Raw genomic sequence first — 20721 nt, forward strand, 5'->3', positions numbered from 1 at the left:
GTCAAGGGCATATCACAGAAAAATGGACCTCAACCCACCACCTCAAACTAAAAAAGAACAAAACCAAATTCCTTTGGCTAGGACCTTCGACTGACCCACGCTACACTCCAAGGATCACAGTAGATGACACAGACTTTCCATTAGAACTACGATCCCGAATCTTAAGAATAGAAATTGATAACCACCTATCTATGAAAAGCCACACACAATCAATAATCATTTTTCTGGTCCTCCTGACTGCTGGTCTCATGCTGAGAACCAGACTCTGCCAGAGAGGATGCAGTTCTCTGGGGCAGCAATGGCATAGAATCAGACCCCCAGTCATCTCAGCTGGACTCCGACTGGATATCTTGGACCTGAACTTGGTCTTCTCTCTATGGACATGCACGCACTAGTAATTGATGCAGAATACAGTCATATATGATGAAAGCATTGTAAGGAGGCTATCCTCCTCTAGTTTGTAAAAGGGAGAAAGAATGGGAGCCCAGGAGGTAAAGCACAGAGGGCAGATAGGGGGGAAAAGAGAAATAAGGGAATGTGTTGGACTTAGGGATGAGAGGGCTTCTTTCAGTTGTATTTTATGATCTTCTGCAAGAACATATGGCTGTCACAGCTGGCTATCCACAAGGAAAGATTGTTTTATTATTGATTGTGTGTGGCTTTTCATAGATAGGTGGTTATCAATTTCTATTCCTAAGATTCGGGATCGTAGTTCTAATGGAAAGTCTGTGTCATCTACTGTGATCCTTGGAGTGTAGCGTGGGTCAGTCGAAGGTCCTAGCCAAAGGAATTTGGTTTTGTTCTTTTTTAGTTTGAGGTGGTGGGTTGAGGTCCATTTTTCTGTGATATGGACACATTTTTTGACAATGGTGAGGGTATTTATTTAATTTTCTATACCGTTCTCCCAGGGGAGCTCAGAACGGTTTACATGCATTTATTTATTCAGGTATTCAAGCAGTTTTCCCTGTCTGTCCCGGCGGGCTCACAATCTATCTAATGTACCTGGGACAATGGGGAGATTAAGTGACTTGCCCAGGGTCACAAGGAGCAGCATGGATTTGAGCCCACAACCTCAGGGTGCTGAGGCTGTAGCTTTAACCACTGTGCCACACTCTCTCATGACTAATGCAGCTGTTACAAGTAGCACGATCATTATGTCGTCCACATAGGTGAAATGTTTTACTCGTGTGAGATCTAGGTTGGCTCCTAAGGATTGCATTAGCAGGTTGAACACTGATGGTGAAAGTGGGGATCCTTGGGGGACTCCACTGGGAGGTTGTCAGCTATCAGAAAGTTCATCATCATTACATACCGCATAGTGCTGAGTTAGGAAGCCTTGTAACCAGGAAAGGACCGGGCTGCTGAACCCAAACTCACTGAAGATCATGGACATTTGATCGAAGTCTACTAGGTCAAATTAGGTTATGATTGCACTGTGACCCTTGCTTAGTAGTTCTTTTCTGTATGTTATTAGTGCTACAACTACCATCTCAGTGCTGTGATTTTTCCTGAATCCTGATTTTGAAGGAGGATATTGAAGCATTGTAAGTAGCATTTGAGTTGTTCTGTGACATATCTATCCATCATTTTAATGAACAGGGGGATGGAAGCTACTGGCCGATAATTGGTCACATTAAAGGTGCTGAGTTTTGTGTTCTTGGGAATGGGAGTTAAGATAATTTCTTCTCTTGATTTGGGGTAAAGGCTGGTTTTTAGTTGATAGTTGAGCCATTGGGTTATTTTTCCTATGGTTGATGGGGTGGCAGGAAAATGGGCAGTAGCCTATTGGAATCGATTTTTCGATTTGATTCGATTGTCCTGCCCAATTGGGTGTTTTTTTCAAACATCCTGGTGGGTTTATTTTATAGCCTCTTCACCCCCTTTGCCTTCTAACCACACTGGCGCTGTGGTGTAAACAAAATAAACAAACAAAAAAGACTTTTCCTCTCTGTTAAATCCTAACTCACGTTCGCAGTCTAACACCAGCTCTGGCAGGATACACATTTCAAATCTGACATATTGTAATCACAAAACAGAAAATAAAATCAATTTTTTAAACTTTTGTTATTTGGTCATTATTCGAATTATGTTTGTTCCAGGCTCTGGTTTCCGTTTGTCTTCATATAACTCGCTTGCCAGGGTCTCCTTCACATTTGTCGTTTTCTTCTTTCTCCATGCTAACCATTCATCTTCCATCTCTGTCCTCCCCTTCTGTTTCCCTTCCCTCCCCCCGGAGGTCTGGCATCTTTCCTTTTTTTCATCTCCATTCCCGGAGCTGCAGCGATGGACCCTACCATCCCCAGATCCACCATCTCTCCTTTTCTCAAATACTCTTTCATCCAGCATGTCTCCCTCCTTCCCCACCACCCCAGGGTCCATCATCTCTCCCTTTCTCTTCCCAACTACCCTCCTTTTCAGTATCTCTATCCCTCCTCCACACCATCCCTTTTGTCCAACTTTTCTTCATTTCTGTTCCTTCCTTCCCTCCCTCCATCCCATTGTCCACCATCTCTCTCCCTCTCCTCTGTTTTTAGACCCATTATTTCTTCCCTCCCCCCAGTCTGGTATATGCATGTGTCTTTGAACCTCCCTTCCCTCTCTCCCTCCGTGTACTTCTACAGGGTCCTCCCAAAGGCCTGGTGTCATCCCCCCCAAAGGCCTGGTCCCCTTCCCCTAAAGGCCTGCATGTTCCCCTGAAGGCCTGATCCCCCCGAAGGCTTAGTGTCTCCTCCCGAAGGCCTGCATGTTTCCCTGAAGGCCTGGTCTCCCCCCCTCAAAGGCCTGGTCCCCCCCCCAGCCTCCCGCTCATACCTGCTCTTAGCTGGTCAGATACTGGTAATTACAGCAGCCTGCAGAGAGGATCGCTGGTGCTGTAGCGATCTTTGCAGGCTGCTGTTGTCCTCAGGAGCACGTTCAATCTGCTGCGATCCTGACGCTGATGTCAGAGGTGTGCTAACAGATTTAGAGCTATGCAAATTAGCTACTTAATATTAAAACTCCATGCAAACTACCCGAGCACTAACATCACCCGATGCACTAATATCACTCCTGCTGATTTTCACTGGTGCGGGGGGGAGGGGGGTTGTTGGTCCCTGGTGCTGGTTCATCAGGGAGGGCCATCGTTGGTGGGGGTGGGGGTGATTTTTTTTTCTTTTTTTTGTGTGTTTTTTAATGGGGCAGATATTGTGCATGTGTAACATATGCACAGCATCTGTGCCCATTAAAAAAAGTGCTGGTACATTTGAATCCAAAACTAGATTTATTTGTCCCCAAATTGACTTCCAAAATATATTTATAAACGGACAAAAAAAGAGCAGATGATCCAAAGTCCTTATATCCATATGACAATGCCAGCATCTATTAGACTTAGAACTATCAATTAAAAAAAAATTAAAATTAAAAAAGTGCTGGTAAGACAGGTAAGCGACTGGTCTTGACCAGTCACTTTTTTTTTTGTACATTGCCAAGCGATGTTAGTGCATCAATCGCTCGGGTAGTTTGCATGGAGTTTTAATATTAAGTAGCTAATTTACATGGCCAGATATTAAAATGGGTGATCGAGGGGTGATGAGCCGTTTTGTGCATCGGGTTGGCAAATGTGATCATTGCTAAAGCCGTCAAAACGGATTTGGCGACGATCGCTGACTTTAGTGCATGTAGCTCTAAATCTGTTAGCACACCTTAGTAAAAGGAGTCCTAATCAACTTATTTTACTTGCCATCATTGAATAAGCCAGCTGAAAAAGGTATACCCTTTCCATCTCTTACATTAGGCAGCAATATGGGGTAAAGACCTAGAACAATTGCTTTCACCCACTACTTATGAGGAATTCAGGAAGCGCCTAAAAACTCATCTGTTCCTGAAATTTCTAGACAGCTGACCCGTACATCTCTTTCTCCTCAATAACGGTTCTCTTGACCTATCGACCACTCGCTTTTACCTCTTTTAAGTTAAATCAATTTGTACCTTTCTTTTATTCTTTTGTAAACTGCATAGAACTTCACGGTATTGCGGTATATAAACTGTTATTATTATTATTAATGAACCTCAATTCATTGATAAATTACTTATCCCTTATAGCACTTCGCATTCTCTCAGGTGTACTAATCAAAAGCTTAGTCCCCTCAGGTGTACTAGTCAAAAGTGGTCCCCTCTTTGAAAGTTATTGGAACTCGACGACATGATATGTTTTCAGTGATGGCTCTTCCAGCTTTGGAACGCCATGCCTCAGCATTTAAGAGAGGAAAACGATGAGCCGTTTTAAAAGTAATTTAAAAAGTTTTCTTTTTAAAGATGCTTTTAATCTTTAAATTAAATTATGTTCAAACTTTATATTAGTTTCCTTCTTTGATTGCACTTTTCCCTCCCTATTGCTTTTTCCATATATGGTTCTCCTCTGTACTTTAAAACACTGAATTGTAGTTCTTTTCCCTCTTACCTTGTGCATTAGTTGGTCTGTAAGTCTATTTGTCTAACCCATTATTTTAAATTTTAAATTGTATGTCTAAATATATGTTTATATTTTTATCAATTTTGTATCTCGCTTAGTAAAACTAAATAAGCAATTCATCAAACTAAAATAAAAATTTCAAACTCTCAAAATGCCGCAAAGTGGGTTATAGCTCTCAGATCAACAAAACGAGAATTCCAAAGTATTGAAATTAGCAGTTAACAAAAGTTGGTTTCATCTAATGGCACTTGATGAAATATGAACCATCCTTCAAGTCAGCCGACCTAAAGTGATGATTGTGACAGTATATCATGAGGATGGAATAGAGACACATAATCTCTTAAACTTTATTCTCCAAAAAATTGATAACTAATGGAGATGTTTAAGTTTAAATAATATAGAAAGATTAACAATATTCATGTACAGAAAACTCCTGACCATAATAAAATGATATATAAAAAATAAGGATCAAAGGTAATTGATTCAACTGGGTTCCTGGAGGACTCACAAGATACAATTCAAAATAGATCTACCCTATTGATAACATGTGCAAAAGAGATAGATAAATCCTTAATTATGAAAACTTATTTTCGGAATAAGCAAGTGAAATTTTGTGGAGATAATGTATTGATTTTTCCAGATGTGGCCCAAGCCACACAATTGAGAAGGAAAGCTTTTTTAGCTTTGAAATCAAGGGTGTTGGCGTTGGGAGCCACATTTTATTTGAAGTTTCCATGTAAATACTTATAATTAAATTTAAAGAAAACAAATATGTATACTGGGATTCTATTCAGTTGGAACAATTTTTACAACTTAATGAAATTAGTTAGACATCACGGGAGTTAATATATGGAGTTCAGATGTATTAAGCACCATTAATGTTTGATTTTTGATCAAGATTATATTGACTGTTTTGTTTAATTTATAACAGGATATTCTTTCCCAATAATGTGGACTTGAGGAGTTTAGTGAAATATTTATAAAGTGTTTATTCCTTTGCTTGTAATTTCCTTTCTTTATTATTATTTGTGTGAATGATAATGATGAAAATTCGATAAATAAAAAAAAAATAATAATATAGAAAGATTAACAATATACATGTACAGAAAACTCCTGACCATAATAAAATGATATATAAAAAGTAAGGATCAAAGGTAATTAGAAAATGATCAAATTAACATAAATCCCAATAATAAAAATATCTGTGCATGCAAATTAATTTTTAAAAAAGGGAGCAAGTGCAAGAAGAACATCAAACCAGTATGTTCCACAGCGTATAGCCCCAGATATTTCAGACTTGTGCCTTTAAATATTTAGGGGCTGATTCTATAAATGGGCGTTCCGATTGTAGGCAGCGGTAGGTCTGGCAGCCAATTGGGATGCATATTTAAAAAAAAAAAAAAAAAAGCAACCCCAAGGTAGGCCGCCTATACTGTAGGTGCTTGTTATGGGTGTAGGGAGATGTCTAGGGACACTTAAGCTTGCCTAAGGCTGTGCGTGGTTTCACCCAGAAGTGGCCTTGGGTGAGCTTAAGTGGCTCTACTTGGCTTTGGAGAATCCTGGCTCAGCTGATAGGAGGAAAATACCCCTACTGCGATCAGCTGAGCGGCTGCGACAAGGGACCCCCCCACCCCGATATCAATAAGAGGGATGTCCATTCCCTCCTGCCGGAACCTCCGAACCCCTCCTCCTGCAAAGTAGGCTGGCAGAAGGGATGCCCACTCTCTCCTTCTAGAACCCTTGAACCTCCCCCAAATGGTGAAACCTCCCTAACACTCCCTCAAACCTTTGGCCCCCCCAGCACCCCCAAACCTCTACACCCTCACCCTGTACTCCTAAGATGATCCCGACCCCCCCTATACCTTTAATGAAGGAAAGGCCGGCTAGAGGGATGCTTACTTAGGGTTACCAGATATCTGGATTTCCCTGGACATGTTCTCCTTTTGAGGACATGTCTGGGGGTCTGGATGGCTTTTCAAAACCTGGCATTTTGTTTGGGTTTTGAAAAGCTTTCCTTCACATCACGTTGGGCAGGAGGGCATCCAGCATGTGCGGATGTCCTGCCTGATAAGAGCAGGCAGCGGGGTGCAGGGCTGGGGCGGGATTGGGTGTGAGACTGGGACATGTCGGAGTGGAGATGGGTGGAACTGGGCGGGCTTGGGGGGTGGGTCTAGGAGGGGGGGGTCCAAATTTTCCAAACGGAAAATCTGGTCACCCTATATTTACTCCCTCCAGCTGGCAGGCCCACCTCTTCAAAATGGCGGGCCTTCCCTTTTCCAGTGCATCCTGGGATGGAATGGGCATGGCCTAAGACTCTGACTGCTGGTAGGGTAAATCCAAAAAAGGGTCACATGAAGTAGTGTTAAAGTTTCTCCAGGCACACACTCGCATCTCGTAAAACTGAGAATAATTCCTGTTTAAATGATGGCATGCTACTTCTTGAGTCATTTTAAATTGAATGATTTCTAAAACAATTTATTTGTGTTAGGGGTGGTAAGTGCTTGAAGTCTGAGTTAAAATAGTGTCATTTTTGAAGCATGACAGCTGTTGCAGACTACGAGTATTTAGAAGTCAATTTCTTAGGTGCCTCCCCACATACATGATAAGAAAATATCATTTCTGGTTGCTACTAACAATATCATTTACTGTTCTTTTAATCTGAGTTTTTATTTTACTTTTCACTTTTCATGATTTCTTTATGTTACGGCTATTTTGTTAACCGAGTCGAGCTCCTTTTAGGAGATGACCCGTTATACAAATCCTAGTTTTAGATTAGATTAGAATTTTTTAGTGCTGTACCTTTCACCTCCAAAACACTCCCAAGTCATACTCTGCAGCCTAAGCAGAAAGTAGTCTTTGTCAGCACTTCCTCAGGATATCCTTTTTTGTTAGACTGCTAATAAAAAAAAGATTTAAGTAAGCATGGGAATCTGAGGCTAGGTTTCCAAAGAATTCTTAAAACTGACATTAAATAGATGACTGGATATCAGAAAGAAAAAGCAAAAACTAGTCTTGTGAAAGAGTGACCCATTTATTTCTGGAACCTGACAGATATTGGGTGTAACTTTGAGGTTGCCTCCTCAAGGCCCCCTTTTATCAAGCTGCAGTAGAGCGTTTTAATGTGGGCTGGCGAGGTAAATGCTCCGATGCTGATAGGAATTGAATGAGCGTCGGAGCATTTACCTCGCTGGCTTGTGCTAAAATGCTGTACTTGATAAAATGGGCCCTGAATTAGGGTATACCCAGATGAAGCCTGAAAAAAAGAGGCAGCAATTCTTGCTTTTTAGATCTCAGGTGCCCCAAACTGGAGGCCTATTTTGGTTTGAACTATCCTTGTAAATGTTGTTTATGGTTTATTTATTTATATCCCGCCCTTACCCAGAGCAGGTTACAAAAAATACATACATATAAATTAACACCAAATAACACAATACAACACACACTACTTACAACAAACTAAGTGGGCGACCAGCACTCTACTTTCAATACGTGCTTCAAAATTATGCTCCATATTTCATCTGACAAAAAAGATGCCATTTAAGTAATTGCTTAAAACTTTCTTTATTTTTTTTTGTTACATCTTTATTCATTTTAAACCCAGCACAAAGTGCGACATATTATCAATCAATTAACACAGTAGACAGCACTCAATTCTTTCAAATGATACAATAAATACATAACCCACTCCCCATCCCCACCCACCCTTCCTGCACATCCAGGATGGGTGGGTGGGAGGGGCGGTATGTAATTAATTTATTATTTGATTGCAAGATTGTTTATCTTGATAATTTGCATTATATTAAGTGTTTTTACACTTTTAATCGCTTAAAACTTTCCATATTCTGCTGTTGACGTATGTGTAAGGGTAGCTTTTTCCATTCTCTCGGGCCCATACAACAAAATATACTATCCCTAGACACTGCCAGTCTAAGGTCTTTAACAGATGGAATATGTAATTCTACCAACCCAGCAGACCGTAGTTTAAGTCAGACTCAATTCTTTGAGGTATGTTTTTTAAAGACCAGCTTATATGAGTACTTTTCTGAACTCCAGATCAGTGGGAAATATTCCTTCAAATTCAGAACTTCTGATAACATTTATTCCATAACTTAGTAATATCTACTTAGCTATTTATTATCATTTACTTTTGTTGTCTGAGCAGTGTATCTTGGAATTATGCCTTGTATACCCTTTTAGTTTAGGGAATATATTAGATTTTTCCTGTTACTGTATTTTCTTATGGTGGATTCTTGATATCCTTTTTATTTCTGTTTAAACTTTATTTTCTTTGATTGATAAATAGCAATTGAAATAAAAAGGAAAAAGAAAAGAAATAAAACTGACAATAAAAAAATGTGTTAATAGATAAAGAGGCACTGGAAATGTCAAATCCAACCTGTAGTGACAAAGCATTTGTCATAACAGCTTGGATTTGACATTTCTAGTGCCTCTTTTTCTGTTAATTTGGCTGTGCTTCGAGGCTTGCCACCTTCTTCCCTTTCCCTGACCGTTTATTTTTGTTTTCTCTTCCTTCACTGTTTCCACTCGTGCTCATTTTGTTCCCAGAACTTGTAGGGGGATCCTTATAGTAGCACATTCTTGACCATTCTTCTGGATTCTCCTTTTTGTCATGTATTTTTGTTTTGACTGGATTGGAAGCACTGCAAAACAGGGACTGTCTCTACTGCATGCATTAATATGCCTGGTAGCTCGTTAGACATGATAAACGGCAATAATGCAAACAGGTACTTTAGTGAATTTGTTCACTCTATTATCTGTCCCTTGATAACCTCTGAGGCTTAGCCTGAACAGAATAAGGCTCTTCCTATCTGATTTAGAATGTCCTTCTATACCTAGGATCTGCTGAAATTTTAGCCCGAATGGCCAGATTAACTTAGGAAGTCTCTTCCAGACCAATAGCACAGCAAGTTTGAAAGAATGGAGTTGTGAGATAGCAATGAAAAAGAAGGGCACAAGTAAAAGACTTGCCAGGTGAATGGTGTTTACAAGGAAGAGTATGAGGAGAGAAGTTAAGTAATGAATGGCTGCAGCATGAATTCATTTGATAGTGAGCAGTAGAAGCTTGAACTGTAATTAATGACTTGAGAAAAGCAGTTACAAGATTATAGTGATGTTAAAGGAAGATAAGCCATGCAGTGGAGAAAGAAGGTTCTGTGGGAGACTCAAGAAAAGTAGGTTGCAGTAGTCTAAGTGGAAGATGACGAGAGAGTAAATGAACATTTGCTAGCATGCTCACAACAAAATTAATGGATTTTAGAAAATGTTAAAATGGAATAAACAGTGTTTTGGATATCCATAGAGAAGAATAGAGTAGTGTCAAAGAGGAAGTGGATTTTGGAGAAAGATAAAATTTCCATCTTAGCCAAGTTAAGTTTAAGACGATGTGGAAAATCCTAGCAGACAGGCTGAGGTTTGGGTATGGACTTTGAAATCTTTCACGTAGCGAGGTAGATCTGAGAACCACCAGCATGGCTTGAGTGAGACTAGAGCAGTGTTTCTCAACTTCTTCAAGCCAAGTACCCCCTAAGCCTAACAAATACCAACCGGGTACCTCACCCAATCTTTGCCCCAGATCTGTCCATACTCCGCCCCTGACCCCACCCCCATAATATACACACAATATACTCATAGACACACACAAAGCACACTGTACACAGAGAAAATATTAATTATCATTTATATTCTTTTTTTTTTTTCAAAGAGGTCAAGGCAGATGACTTTAAAATATGCAATCAGTAACAACTATAGAAAAATAGACAAATATAGAGCAAAATATAGACAGCAGATATAAATTCTCTATGCATCCAATATTTCTTTCTTTCTGCCTCCTGCAAGCTTCCTCTCCTCCGGACCCCATTCTCACATTTCTCTCTCTCTCTCTCTCCCTCCCTCCATGAGCCCAACTTTTCTTCCTCTCTCCTCCACCCCTATTGGCAATATGTATCCCTCTCTATCACTGTCCATCTGTCTTGAGAGATCAAGGCATCTCTCCCACCCCCTCAACTGCCACATCCAACATTTCTCCCTCTCTTATCCCCTGGATTATGTGCAGCATTTTTCACCACTGCCCACCAGCCCCATGCCCATTTCTTCTTTTATCACCCCTCTCCAGCACCATGCCACATCTCTCCCTCCATCACTATGTCCAATATTCTTTCCCCTTGCATCCCCTTCAATCTGCCCTCTCTACCACCATATCCAACATTTCTCTCTCTCATCTTTCTATTCCCCATGCATCTCTACCTCACTCTTCTCTCTCTATGCCCAATTTTCCTTTCCCTATGTGCACCATCTCTCACACATTCATGCCCATCAATTCTCACTTTCTGTTCCCTCCCTTCTGTGTCCAATGTTCATGCCCCTTCCCTTCCTTCTGTGTCAAGTTCATTCCCCCTCCCCGCCTTCCAGCTTTGTCCCAAAATTAATTTGCACGCTGGGGATCCCTGCCTGCCCTGCCCCTGGCTCCCTCCTCCCCTAACAGCAACTCCGTGCAGGGATGGCGCGTGCAGCGATTCAAATGCTGCACATGGCTGGCCCACAAGCCTTTCCTCTGACATCAATTCTGACATTGGAAAGAAGGTTCCGGGTTAGCTACGCAGCGTCTCTCTCTCTTTCAAATTGTATTTCTCCTCACTATCCTATTGTTTCATGTAAGTAATATTATGTCATTAATAGTTTGTTAACTGGACCCCTTTAAAAAATTTTTTTATTGTAAAACGCTTAGAATTTATGATTAGCGTTTTATCAAATTTTTAATAAACCTGATCCTTTCTTGTACTTAACACTACTTTCTGCACTAGAATAGTGTAGGCAGGTGTACCAAGGCATACCGAGAGGGGCAGTATTCCATACCTGCTGATATCTGCTAAACTATATTGTTTCTATGGATCCGCTGTAGGTTCTTAGTATTGATTTATTTAAAATATTTATTATCTGCCTAAAGCCTAGGTGGCTTACAATAATACATACAAAATCAAATAAAACAAAGAGCATTAAAAACTGATAAAAAAATATCATTCACATCGCATTATAAACAGCAATAATGTTACAGAAAACTCTCTCTATTCATGGTTCTTCTCTTCAGTAGAATTAGACAAGTTCCTGCTGAACCTGGCAGGTAAGGCTATACTCAGTTAGGGCACTGGTCTTTGACCTAAGGGCTGCCGCGGGAGCACAATGGACCACTGGTCTGGCCCAGCAGCGGCAATTCTTATGTTCTTATGAATGTCTGAATGAAAAAAAATAAGGGCTCCTTTTACTAAGGTGCGCTAGTGTTTTTAGCGCGCGTTAACCACACACTGAACGAAAAATACTAACGCAAACTCTATGGAGGCGTTAGCATTTAGCGCGCGGGGCATTGTACCGCACGCTAAAACCGTTAACGCACCATAGTAAAAGGAGCCCCAGGTTTCAACAGTTTTCTGAACCTCAGAACATTGGCATAGGATCTTTAATTTCCCAGGCAAGGCATTCCACATAGCTGGCCATGCCACTGAAAAGGAAGATTTAGCTGTCTCGATATAATGTACCTCTTCATGCTTCCCTCATCCAGTAACATCTACTTTCCAGATCTCAACATACATCTTGGCTGATACATAAAATTTTTTAAAAATATCTTTACAATTTACCATGTACCTCCTGATGTACCAATTTCATAACCAGACGTAAAATTAGTGATACCCAACCAGTGCACGCTGACGGCCTAATTCTATAAAAAAAAACAACGCAAAAAAGTGTGTGCGTTGCCAATTTGCACAAGCAATTTAATTCAATAATGATCCAACTAGCCCCAATTGGGAACATAACAAGCAATTGTTGGTGCTAATTGGAATTAAAAATTATACACATATTTTTAGGCACAGAATCTGGGCGTAAATTTACACAGAAAGGGTATGTGGTCATGGGTGTATCGAGGGCATTCCTGTAATTTATGTGCATGTTTATGCAATAAGGTTGTGGGGGTGGTGGTGGGGTATCTACAGCTAATTTAGGTACCAAGATGTACACCAGATTTCAGTTGGTGTAAATGGCTGCATCTAAAGTTAGGCGTGATTCCCAGCACCGAGCGCAATTCTGTAAATAGCACTAAACTTGAGCGCAGTTTTATGGAATAACGCTAAATGCTGGGTTTGTTTTGGTGACAGTCTTTTAGGTGTCATTTATGAAATCTAGTCCTGAATGCTGAAACTGTCATTTTAAAACGTGCTCTAATTTCAGTTGGCTAATGTTCAACCGGGGAAACACAACAGGCTAAATCACACACTAGCAACCCAGTAAAAATCTTATATTATTTTATAAATTTATTACATTAATCCCACTTCTATTAGATAACAGCGCTTTTTCTGTAGAATCCTCAGTTGGCTCTTCATCCTTTTTGTATAAAGTTCATATAAGGAAAAAACGAGCCATTTTCTTCACCAGATCCTTTTTTTATATGTTTTTTAATATTTTTTTTTTCATTTGAATTATTCAAATGAAAAAAATAAAAATAAAAAAAGGATCCGGTGAAGAAAATGGCTCGTTTTTTCCTTTTATGAACTTTATACAAAAAGGATGAAGAGCCAACTGAGGATTCTACAGAAAAAGTGCTGTTATCTAATGGAAGTGGGATTAATGTAATAAATTTATAAATTAATATAAGATTTTTACTGGGTTGCTAGTGTGTGATTGAAACTGTCATTTAAACACTAGGCCAGGGGTGCCAAATAGGTCGATTGCGATCGACCGGTAGCTCGCCAAGGCAAAGTGAGTCGATCATCCAGGACTCCCTTTGCCTTGGCGATCTATCGGGCCAATCAATCTTCCTCTCCCCGACGTCAATTCTGCCGTCGGAGAGGAAGTTCGGGCCAGCCAATCGCTGCCTGGCTGGGCGGAACTTCCTCTCCGACAGCAGAATTGACGTCGGGGAGAGGAAGATTGATCGGCCCGAAGCAGAGAGAGCATGGGGTGTCGGCGGCGTCGGCTTTGGGGCCTGTTATCCATTGATGGCGTTTGGGTCCTGTTCCCCGATGGCAGCGGCAGTGGCAGTGGCAGTGGCTTGGGGAAGGGCAGGGAGAAAGAAAGAAAGGGGCGCAGGCAGGGAGACAGAAGGAAAGAAGAGAAACAGGAAAAAAAGAAAGGGGGCATGAAGAGAGAAAGAAAGAAAGGGCAGGGAGAGAGGAAGAAAAAGTTGGGGGAGGGAATGAGGTTTGGAGGAGAGGAAGCATACAGGCTGAAAGAAGGGAAGAAAGATTGGATGCACAGTCAGAAGAAGAAAGTGCAACCAGAGACTCATGAAATCACCAGACAAGGTAGGAAAAATGATTTTATTTTAAATTTAGTGATCAAAATGTGTCTGAATTTATATCTGCTGTCTATATTTTACAATATGGTCCCCTTTTACTAAACCGCAATAGTGGTTTTTAGCGCAGGGAGCCTAAGAGCGTCGAGAGCAGCGCTGGGCATTCAGCGCAGCTCCCTGTGCTAAAAACTGCTATTGTGGTTTAGTAAAAAGGGAGGGGGTATATTTGTCTATTTTTGTATGGTTGTTACTGAGGTGACAGTGCATAGAGTCATCTGCTTTGACCTCTTTGAAAAAACCCCAGAATAGGAATGATAATTAACAATTCTATGCGAACAGTGTGCGTTGTGTTTTTTTTAAATTTTATTGTTGGTAGATCATTTTGACTTGGTCATTTTAAAAGTAGCTCGCGAGTCAAAAAAGTGTGGGCACCCCTGCACTAGGCTATTTCCAATAACTCCTTTAAATGTGAACACCTTTATGTTGAATGCATATATCAAGGCTAACTTAGGGCTCCTTTTACTAAGCTGCGCTAGTGGTTTTAGCACGCGCTTAGCGCTTTGCTGCAATGCCAGGCGCGCTAGACGCTAACGCCTCCATAGAGCTGGTGTTAGTTTTTCCACGTAGCGCGGGGGTTAGCATGCACTAATCTTGCTACCGCAGCTTAGTAAAAGGAGTCCTTAGTCTCGCTTATTGTTAGACAGTACAAAGTACAAATACTTGGATGGATATATCTGTTATGTTGTTCTACTTTCTATTTGTTTTATAAATTATTGGATTATATTTTATTGTTGAAAACCAATAAAAATATTGAACTATAAACACTAGGGTTTGATGGCACCAAAACCTACTTTTTTTTTTTTTTAATTAATATTCAATGCATAGTCTTAGGGCTCCTTTTACTAAGCTGCACTAGTGGTTTTAGCGTGCCCTGCATTGCCGTGCACACTAGACGCTAACACCAGCATTGAGCTGGCGTTAGCTCTTGGCACATAGCGCGGGATTAGCGCACGGGGCAATGCAGCGTGCGCTAAAAACGCTAGCGCACCTTAGTAAAAGGAGCCCTTAATGTAAACCATATTGATCCCTCATTTGCAGAGATGATGTGGTGTATAAAATGAAAGATTAGGTTAAATAAGATTAGAAAATGTATTTAAATTTACAATTAACAGTGACTATTTTATTCGGAAGGATGGCACAGACAGCACTTATTTATTATTTTATTATTTATTTACTTGAGCAATTCATACCATAGGAAACTGACTGAAGTAGTCACAGAAGAATACATTAAACAACTGAAAAATTGTGTGTGTAGTTAATAGGCAGGCTAAAAATGAAAAATAAATATTTACCAAACAAGATGTCTCACCTGAAAAACCTGTTACTGTCTGTCCTTCTGTTAGAACCACTTAGAATGTTTTATAAAATCCACAAGCCTGGAAACCTGTCCGGTAGTCTCCATAGTGAAAAATGGCTGCCACGAGATCCTGCGGCAATCTTCACGAGACTTCGAATTTCAAATGTTGCTGGAATGTTGATATTTTTTAAATGATTTGAGCTGAAGGAGAAGAGACAATTTTACAACACTTTTAATGTACATGTTTTAATCAATGAACTTTTTTGGATGCTGTAGTTTCTAACAATAATGTCAACGACACACATCTGTATATAGGGAAGGATCTAGCATATGCATCCACATTCTCAGTGCCAGCTTTCACGTACAAAAATGTCCATCCAAACTGTAGAGAATAAGGCCCTGATTCTATAAAGTCCGTCTAAAGTTAGGCAGTGATATCATCACCGATTCTGTAAAACTTGGGCGCCCATTATAGAATCACACTCAGTATCATTTAAGAAGGCTTAAGAAGGTGCTCAGCATCCTAACATTTAGGTGTCCCCAATTTATGCCAGGGTTTTCTATGCCTAAAGCTAGGTGCTGCTATTGGAGCCTAATGACACCTGATTCACAGAGAGGCACCTAACTGAAGAACATGCCTTGATTCACCCATAACCATGCCCACTTTTAGTGTAGGTGCTGTGGCCTAGACCAGGGATCAGCAACCTTTTTAAAGCAAAGAGCTGCAATGAGTAGAGAAGGGGATTTAAGATATTCCACGACACTCTTCCCTCTCCAAGGACTAGCTTCTCTCCCCTCTTTTTCACTCCAACCCTTCGCAGGTCTCTGCACCTCTCATCCCTCCCTCCCTCCCCTTCCCCTCAAGGGCCTACCTAGGTACCGGGTCCACGAGGGGGAATTGGGGCAGCTCAACCCTATAATGCCCCTGCCCCCCTCCATTCCATCACGTATAGGTAGGGGCCCCCCTTGGCCTACTGAGGTACCTAGTGGTCCAGCATGGGTCTTCGTGGCAGGAGTGCGGTCTTTCACTCCTGTCTCCTTGTGGCTGCCTTCTAAAATGTCTGCTGTAACCTTTCGCGGCTGCTCACAGCAGACATTTTAGAAGGCATTGGGAGGAGGCAGGAAGACCCCTGCTAGACTACTAGATACTTTGGTAGGTCTGGGAGGCCATGGTAGAAGAGTCACATGTAGCTTGTGAGCCGTAGATTTCTGACCCCTGGTCTAGGTACCTATTTTATAGAATCAAAGTTTTCGAGTTAGGCGCTTAACTTTCAATTAAGTCTAATTAAAGCAGATTAAGGGGTTAACACTCTTCTTCTGGAAGGGATGGGTAGATGAAGGAATACTAGGTATTCCTCTAAAACATGCCTCCCTCCTGGAGCTCCTTTCTAGTTAAAAATATATGTACATACCATCAGGTGGCTAAAATTCCACTTTATCAGATATAGTTGATTTAGATGGTTAATTCTGTTATTGCTCACATAAAATTCACCCAAGCTTTTGATAATGTACTCTTAAATGTCAGCAAATTATAAAGAATGAACAAGGGAGTAATGTTTATCCTGGCTGTGCTCTGTTTTACAGTGGGATTATGAGACCTGGCATCAATGCTATCCTTGGACCAACTGGCAGTGGCAAATCTTCGTAAGTGCGAGCTGGAAAACATGTTCTTTGCATTTGCAAGAGAGAAATCAAATAACACTGAAAAGATTCTTTGATACAAATCAAACACTAATCTCTTTAAAATAAATTATTGCATTTTTTTTTTCTCAATTTACGCTTAGCTGATGGCATAAAGCAGACACAAAGGTGGAATTCCTGTTTGAATTTTTTGGATGTATTGATTTCCTTTGGCTGTTGTATAGTACTGAGTGGGGAAGGGACACAAGTCAACCAACTATGAGAATCAACAATTTATTGAAAAATATAACACATATAGCATATATACAAAAATTGATACATGTAACCTTTTTTGATGACCAAACTCAGAATATGTGATAGACCCTGGGGTGGTGGGGAAGGAGGGAGAGATGCTGGATGAAAGGGTAGTTGAGAAAAGGAGAGATGGTGGATCTGGGGGTTGGTGGGATCCATCGCTGCAGCTGCTCTTTCATTCTTCAGGCCCCCAGCAGCGTGAGTGAAGTAAACGTAATGCCTTCTGTGGCTGGAAGCGTTCCCTCTGCTACTGCTTCCTGGCCCCGCTTAGGCACGAAGCAGTAGCAGAGGAAAAGCTTCACTCGCCTTCACAGTGCTGCTGAACGACCAGAGCTAAAATGGTTGTTTCAGGAGGAGCATAGAGGGCGAGATTTGGGCGGGACATGGGCTGTCCTAGACTTAAGACACACCACAAAAATATATTCCAATAAGAGCGATCAAAGGAACCATAACTGATTTAATGAGCCATTCGCAGTTTCACTGTACCGGCCGTGTGTACTTACACGTGCATGGCTTAATCTTTGAGACAAGCATATGCTACTGGCAGGATCAACCAGGTATTGGAATATATTTTTGTGGTGTGTCTTATTAATATTCCACTTGCTATTATATATATTTTTCTGTCCTAGACTTAGCCATACTGCATGTATAACCGAAAGTTTTACAACACTGCCAAAACGGAACTTGGATGTTAAGAACATACGGACATAAGAAGTTGCCGCAGGGGTCAGACCAGTAGTCCATCGTGCCCAGCAGTCCGCTCCCGCGTTGGCTTCCAGGTCAAAGACCAGTACCCTGAGACCAGCCCTACCTGCATATTTTCCGGTTCAACAGGAACTTGTCTAACTTTTTCTTGAATCCCTGGAGCGTGTTTTCCCCTATAACAGCATCCGGAAGAGTGTTCCTGTTTTCCACCACTCTCTGGGTGAAGAAGAACTTCCTTATGTTTGTATGGAATTGGTCCCCTTTTAACTTTAGAGAGTGCTCTCTCATTCTCCCTACCTTGGAGAGGGTGAACAACCTGTCTTCATCTACTAAATCTATTCCCTTCAGTATCTTGAATGTTTCTATCATGTCCTCTCTGTCTCCTTTTTTCAAGGGAGAAGAGGCCCAGTTTCTCTAATCTCTCACTGTACGGCAACTCCTCCAGCCCCTTTACCATTTTAGTCGCTCTTCTCTGGACCCTTTCGAATAGTACCGTGTCTTTCTTCATGTATAGCGACCAGTGCTGGACGCAGTATTCCAGGTGAGGGCATATCATGGCCCGGTACAGCGGCATGAAAAACCTCCGATCTGTTCGTGATCCCCTTCTTAATCATTCCTAGCATTCTGTTTGCCCTTTTCGCCGCTGCTGCGCATTGCGCAGATGGCTTCATTGTTTTGTCGACCAGTACTCCCAAGTCTCTTTCCTGGGGGGTCTCTCCAAGTACCACACCGGACATCCTGTATTCCTGTATAAGATTTTTGTTACTAACATGCATCACCTTACACTTATCCACGTTGAACCTCATCTTCCATGTCGCAGCCCATTTCTCGAGCGTGTTTATGTCATGTTGCAGATGTTCGCCATCTAAAACCAGGTCTAAGTCCACAGAAGGTATCCAAAGTGGCCAGATAAGCACTGCAGACACAAAGTACAGACCCCCACACACTGACCCAGTGATCACTGACCCCCTGACCCCCATAAAAATCGTAATAAGAACTTTACATATCTGCCTCCAGAACATCAGCACTTGGCAGCCTGGCATAGGAAAGCCTAGTAGACCTGCACAGAGGTGGTTTAAGTGGTCATGGGGGTGGGTTAGTGAACCATGGAGAGGAGGACCCAGGCCCATAAGCCACTCCAACCACTGCATACATGGTGAAACATGTGCACCCCCCAAAACCCTTATGTACTGCTATATAAGTGGCATCTGCAACCATAAGGGCTATTGACATGGTAGACAGGTAGGTCTAGTAGATTCTGGGGGTATTGTGGGGGGGCTCACCATGACCTATAAGGGAGCTGTAGTGAGATGTTTATGTGGGACCCTTTTTGTGATGTTCACAGCAGTGCCCTGTAAGGTACTCCACTACTCTGGTGCCATGTCTGGGTGTCCAGTCCATCACTTTTCTTGCCCCTCCCGTGCCCAAAAGGTCTTTTTCTAGGCATTTGTGACTTGGATGAATTTTTGGACGAAAATGGGATATAAAGATGAATGACTTAGTGGTCTTGGCGATCAGACGGCTAGACATACAGTTGGACGATGTTTGAAAAAAAAAATGTTGGACGTATTTTTTTGAAAATGGACTTTTTCCTGTGTCCGACTTTGGGCGATTTGCGACTTAGGCCCAAAACGGACTTAGACATTTCTTTTGATTATGCCCCTCAAGGTTTGATGGATTTCAAAATATTTTATCATTTTGATTTCAAAGGTCTTATGTTCTTAGATTGTCCTAAAATTTCCTTTTAGCATTCTCACCATAAAATCATTGGTACAGTGTTCCGTTTTCCAAAGTGTTTTCTGACAAAGGTGACATCTTGGTTGGCATTGCAGTTTTTAATATCATATCTGTGTAAATTGATCCTAGTCTTTAGCATCCAGCTTGTTAAAAATGCATTGTTAGTCTAATAAAAAGGTATTACCTTATTTCCTTGAGGTTTTTGTTTTATTTTTATATATTACCTTGAAACGTGGACCAAATCGGCCACCACAGCATTTCACTCAAGAGAGCTTGGGAAAGTATATAGGATCTCTAAGGTAGTAGATGGTATAGATGGGTAGACTGGATAGGCCATATGGTCTTTATCTGTCTTCATTTTTCTCTTTCTACAAAAGACATTTTAGACATAGTAACATTTGAAGTCTCTAGAGGTGAATAGTATACTAAAGATATACTTAAGAAGTGAAGGATATGAAATCGGTAGAACTGTATATAAATTAGGAGACTGAAATCTCTGTTTGAGTGATAATCTTGCAAATGTACATCTTTTTGAGATTTACCTCTGTGGTTATTGCTAGTATAGAAATGGATATAAATATATAGTATATAAATGGATAGATAGCATAGGCACACAGCCCTTCCTACTGCGTCTCATGGTCAATTAAATTAACCAAATACATTAATGCGATTCTTGCCAAACTAGCAAGAAAATTTACTTCCTTTGGGATATGTGTTCTGAATTTTCAGAGTGCGCCTTTCTTTGAGGTTAACTGAGCTTTTATGCTGAATTTTGTCCTCCCTCTTTTATAGTGGAGGAGACTGATGTTTAATTTTTCTTTTCAGACTCTTGGATATTTTGGCTGCAAGGAAAGATCCTTATGGACTCTCAGGAGAAGTGCTGATAGATGGAGCCCCCCAACCAGCCAACTTTAAATGCATGTCCGGTTATGTTGTGCAAGTAAGTCATTTTGCTTTTGTAAGTGCTGTTTTTACATATCAAGAGGTCTGTCTTGATGTGTGCAGCAGTGTTATATTCTGCATTAAGCTGTACCACAGATTCACAGTTTGAGAAAATGTTACAAATGGCAACCATGCACAGCGTGTTCCTCTCTATCTTACATACACATGCATGCAAAGATCATGGGTGACTTGAATTGGCTTCTTGCAACTGGGTAGCCAGTGGTATTTGCCAGAAGCCCAGTTTGAATTTCCCTAGATACTGTAACCAATGGTATTTCCCTTTTTGTGCACAAT

General features: G+C 41.1%; 1 protein-coding gene across 7 annotated transcripts in view; it reads left to right on the forward strand.

The window, feature by feature from the left end:
* Positions 1 to 20721, forward strand: part of ABCG2 (ATP binding cassette subfamily G member 2 (Junior blood group)) — a 177329-nt gene that overhangs the window by 70864 nt on the left and 85744 nt on the right. For all 7 annotated transcript variants that reach the window (XM_033959388.1, XM_033959405.1, XM_033959440.1 and 4 more), the window contains 2 exons: positions 16693 to 16752; positions 20311 to 20425. In XM_033959388.1, coding sequence (XP_033815279.1) covers positions 16693 to 16752; positions 20311 to 20425 — 175 coding nt within the window. The remainder of the gene's footprint in view (positions 1 to 16692; positions 16753 to 20310; positions 20426 to 20721) is intronic.

This window comes from Geotrypetes seraphini, chromosome 1 (genome assembly GCF_902459505.1).
Source record: "Geotrypetes seraphini chromosome 1, aGeoSer1.1, whole genome shotgun sequence".
Taxonomy (NCBI): Eukaryota; Metazoa; Chordata; class Amphibia; order Gymnophiona; family Dermophiidae; genus Geotrypetes; species Geotrypetes seraphini.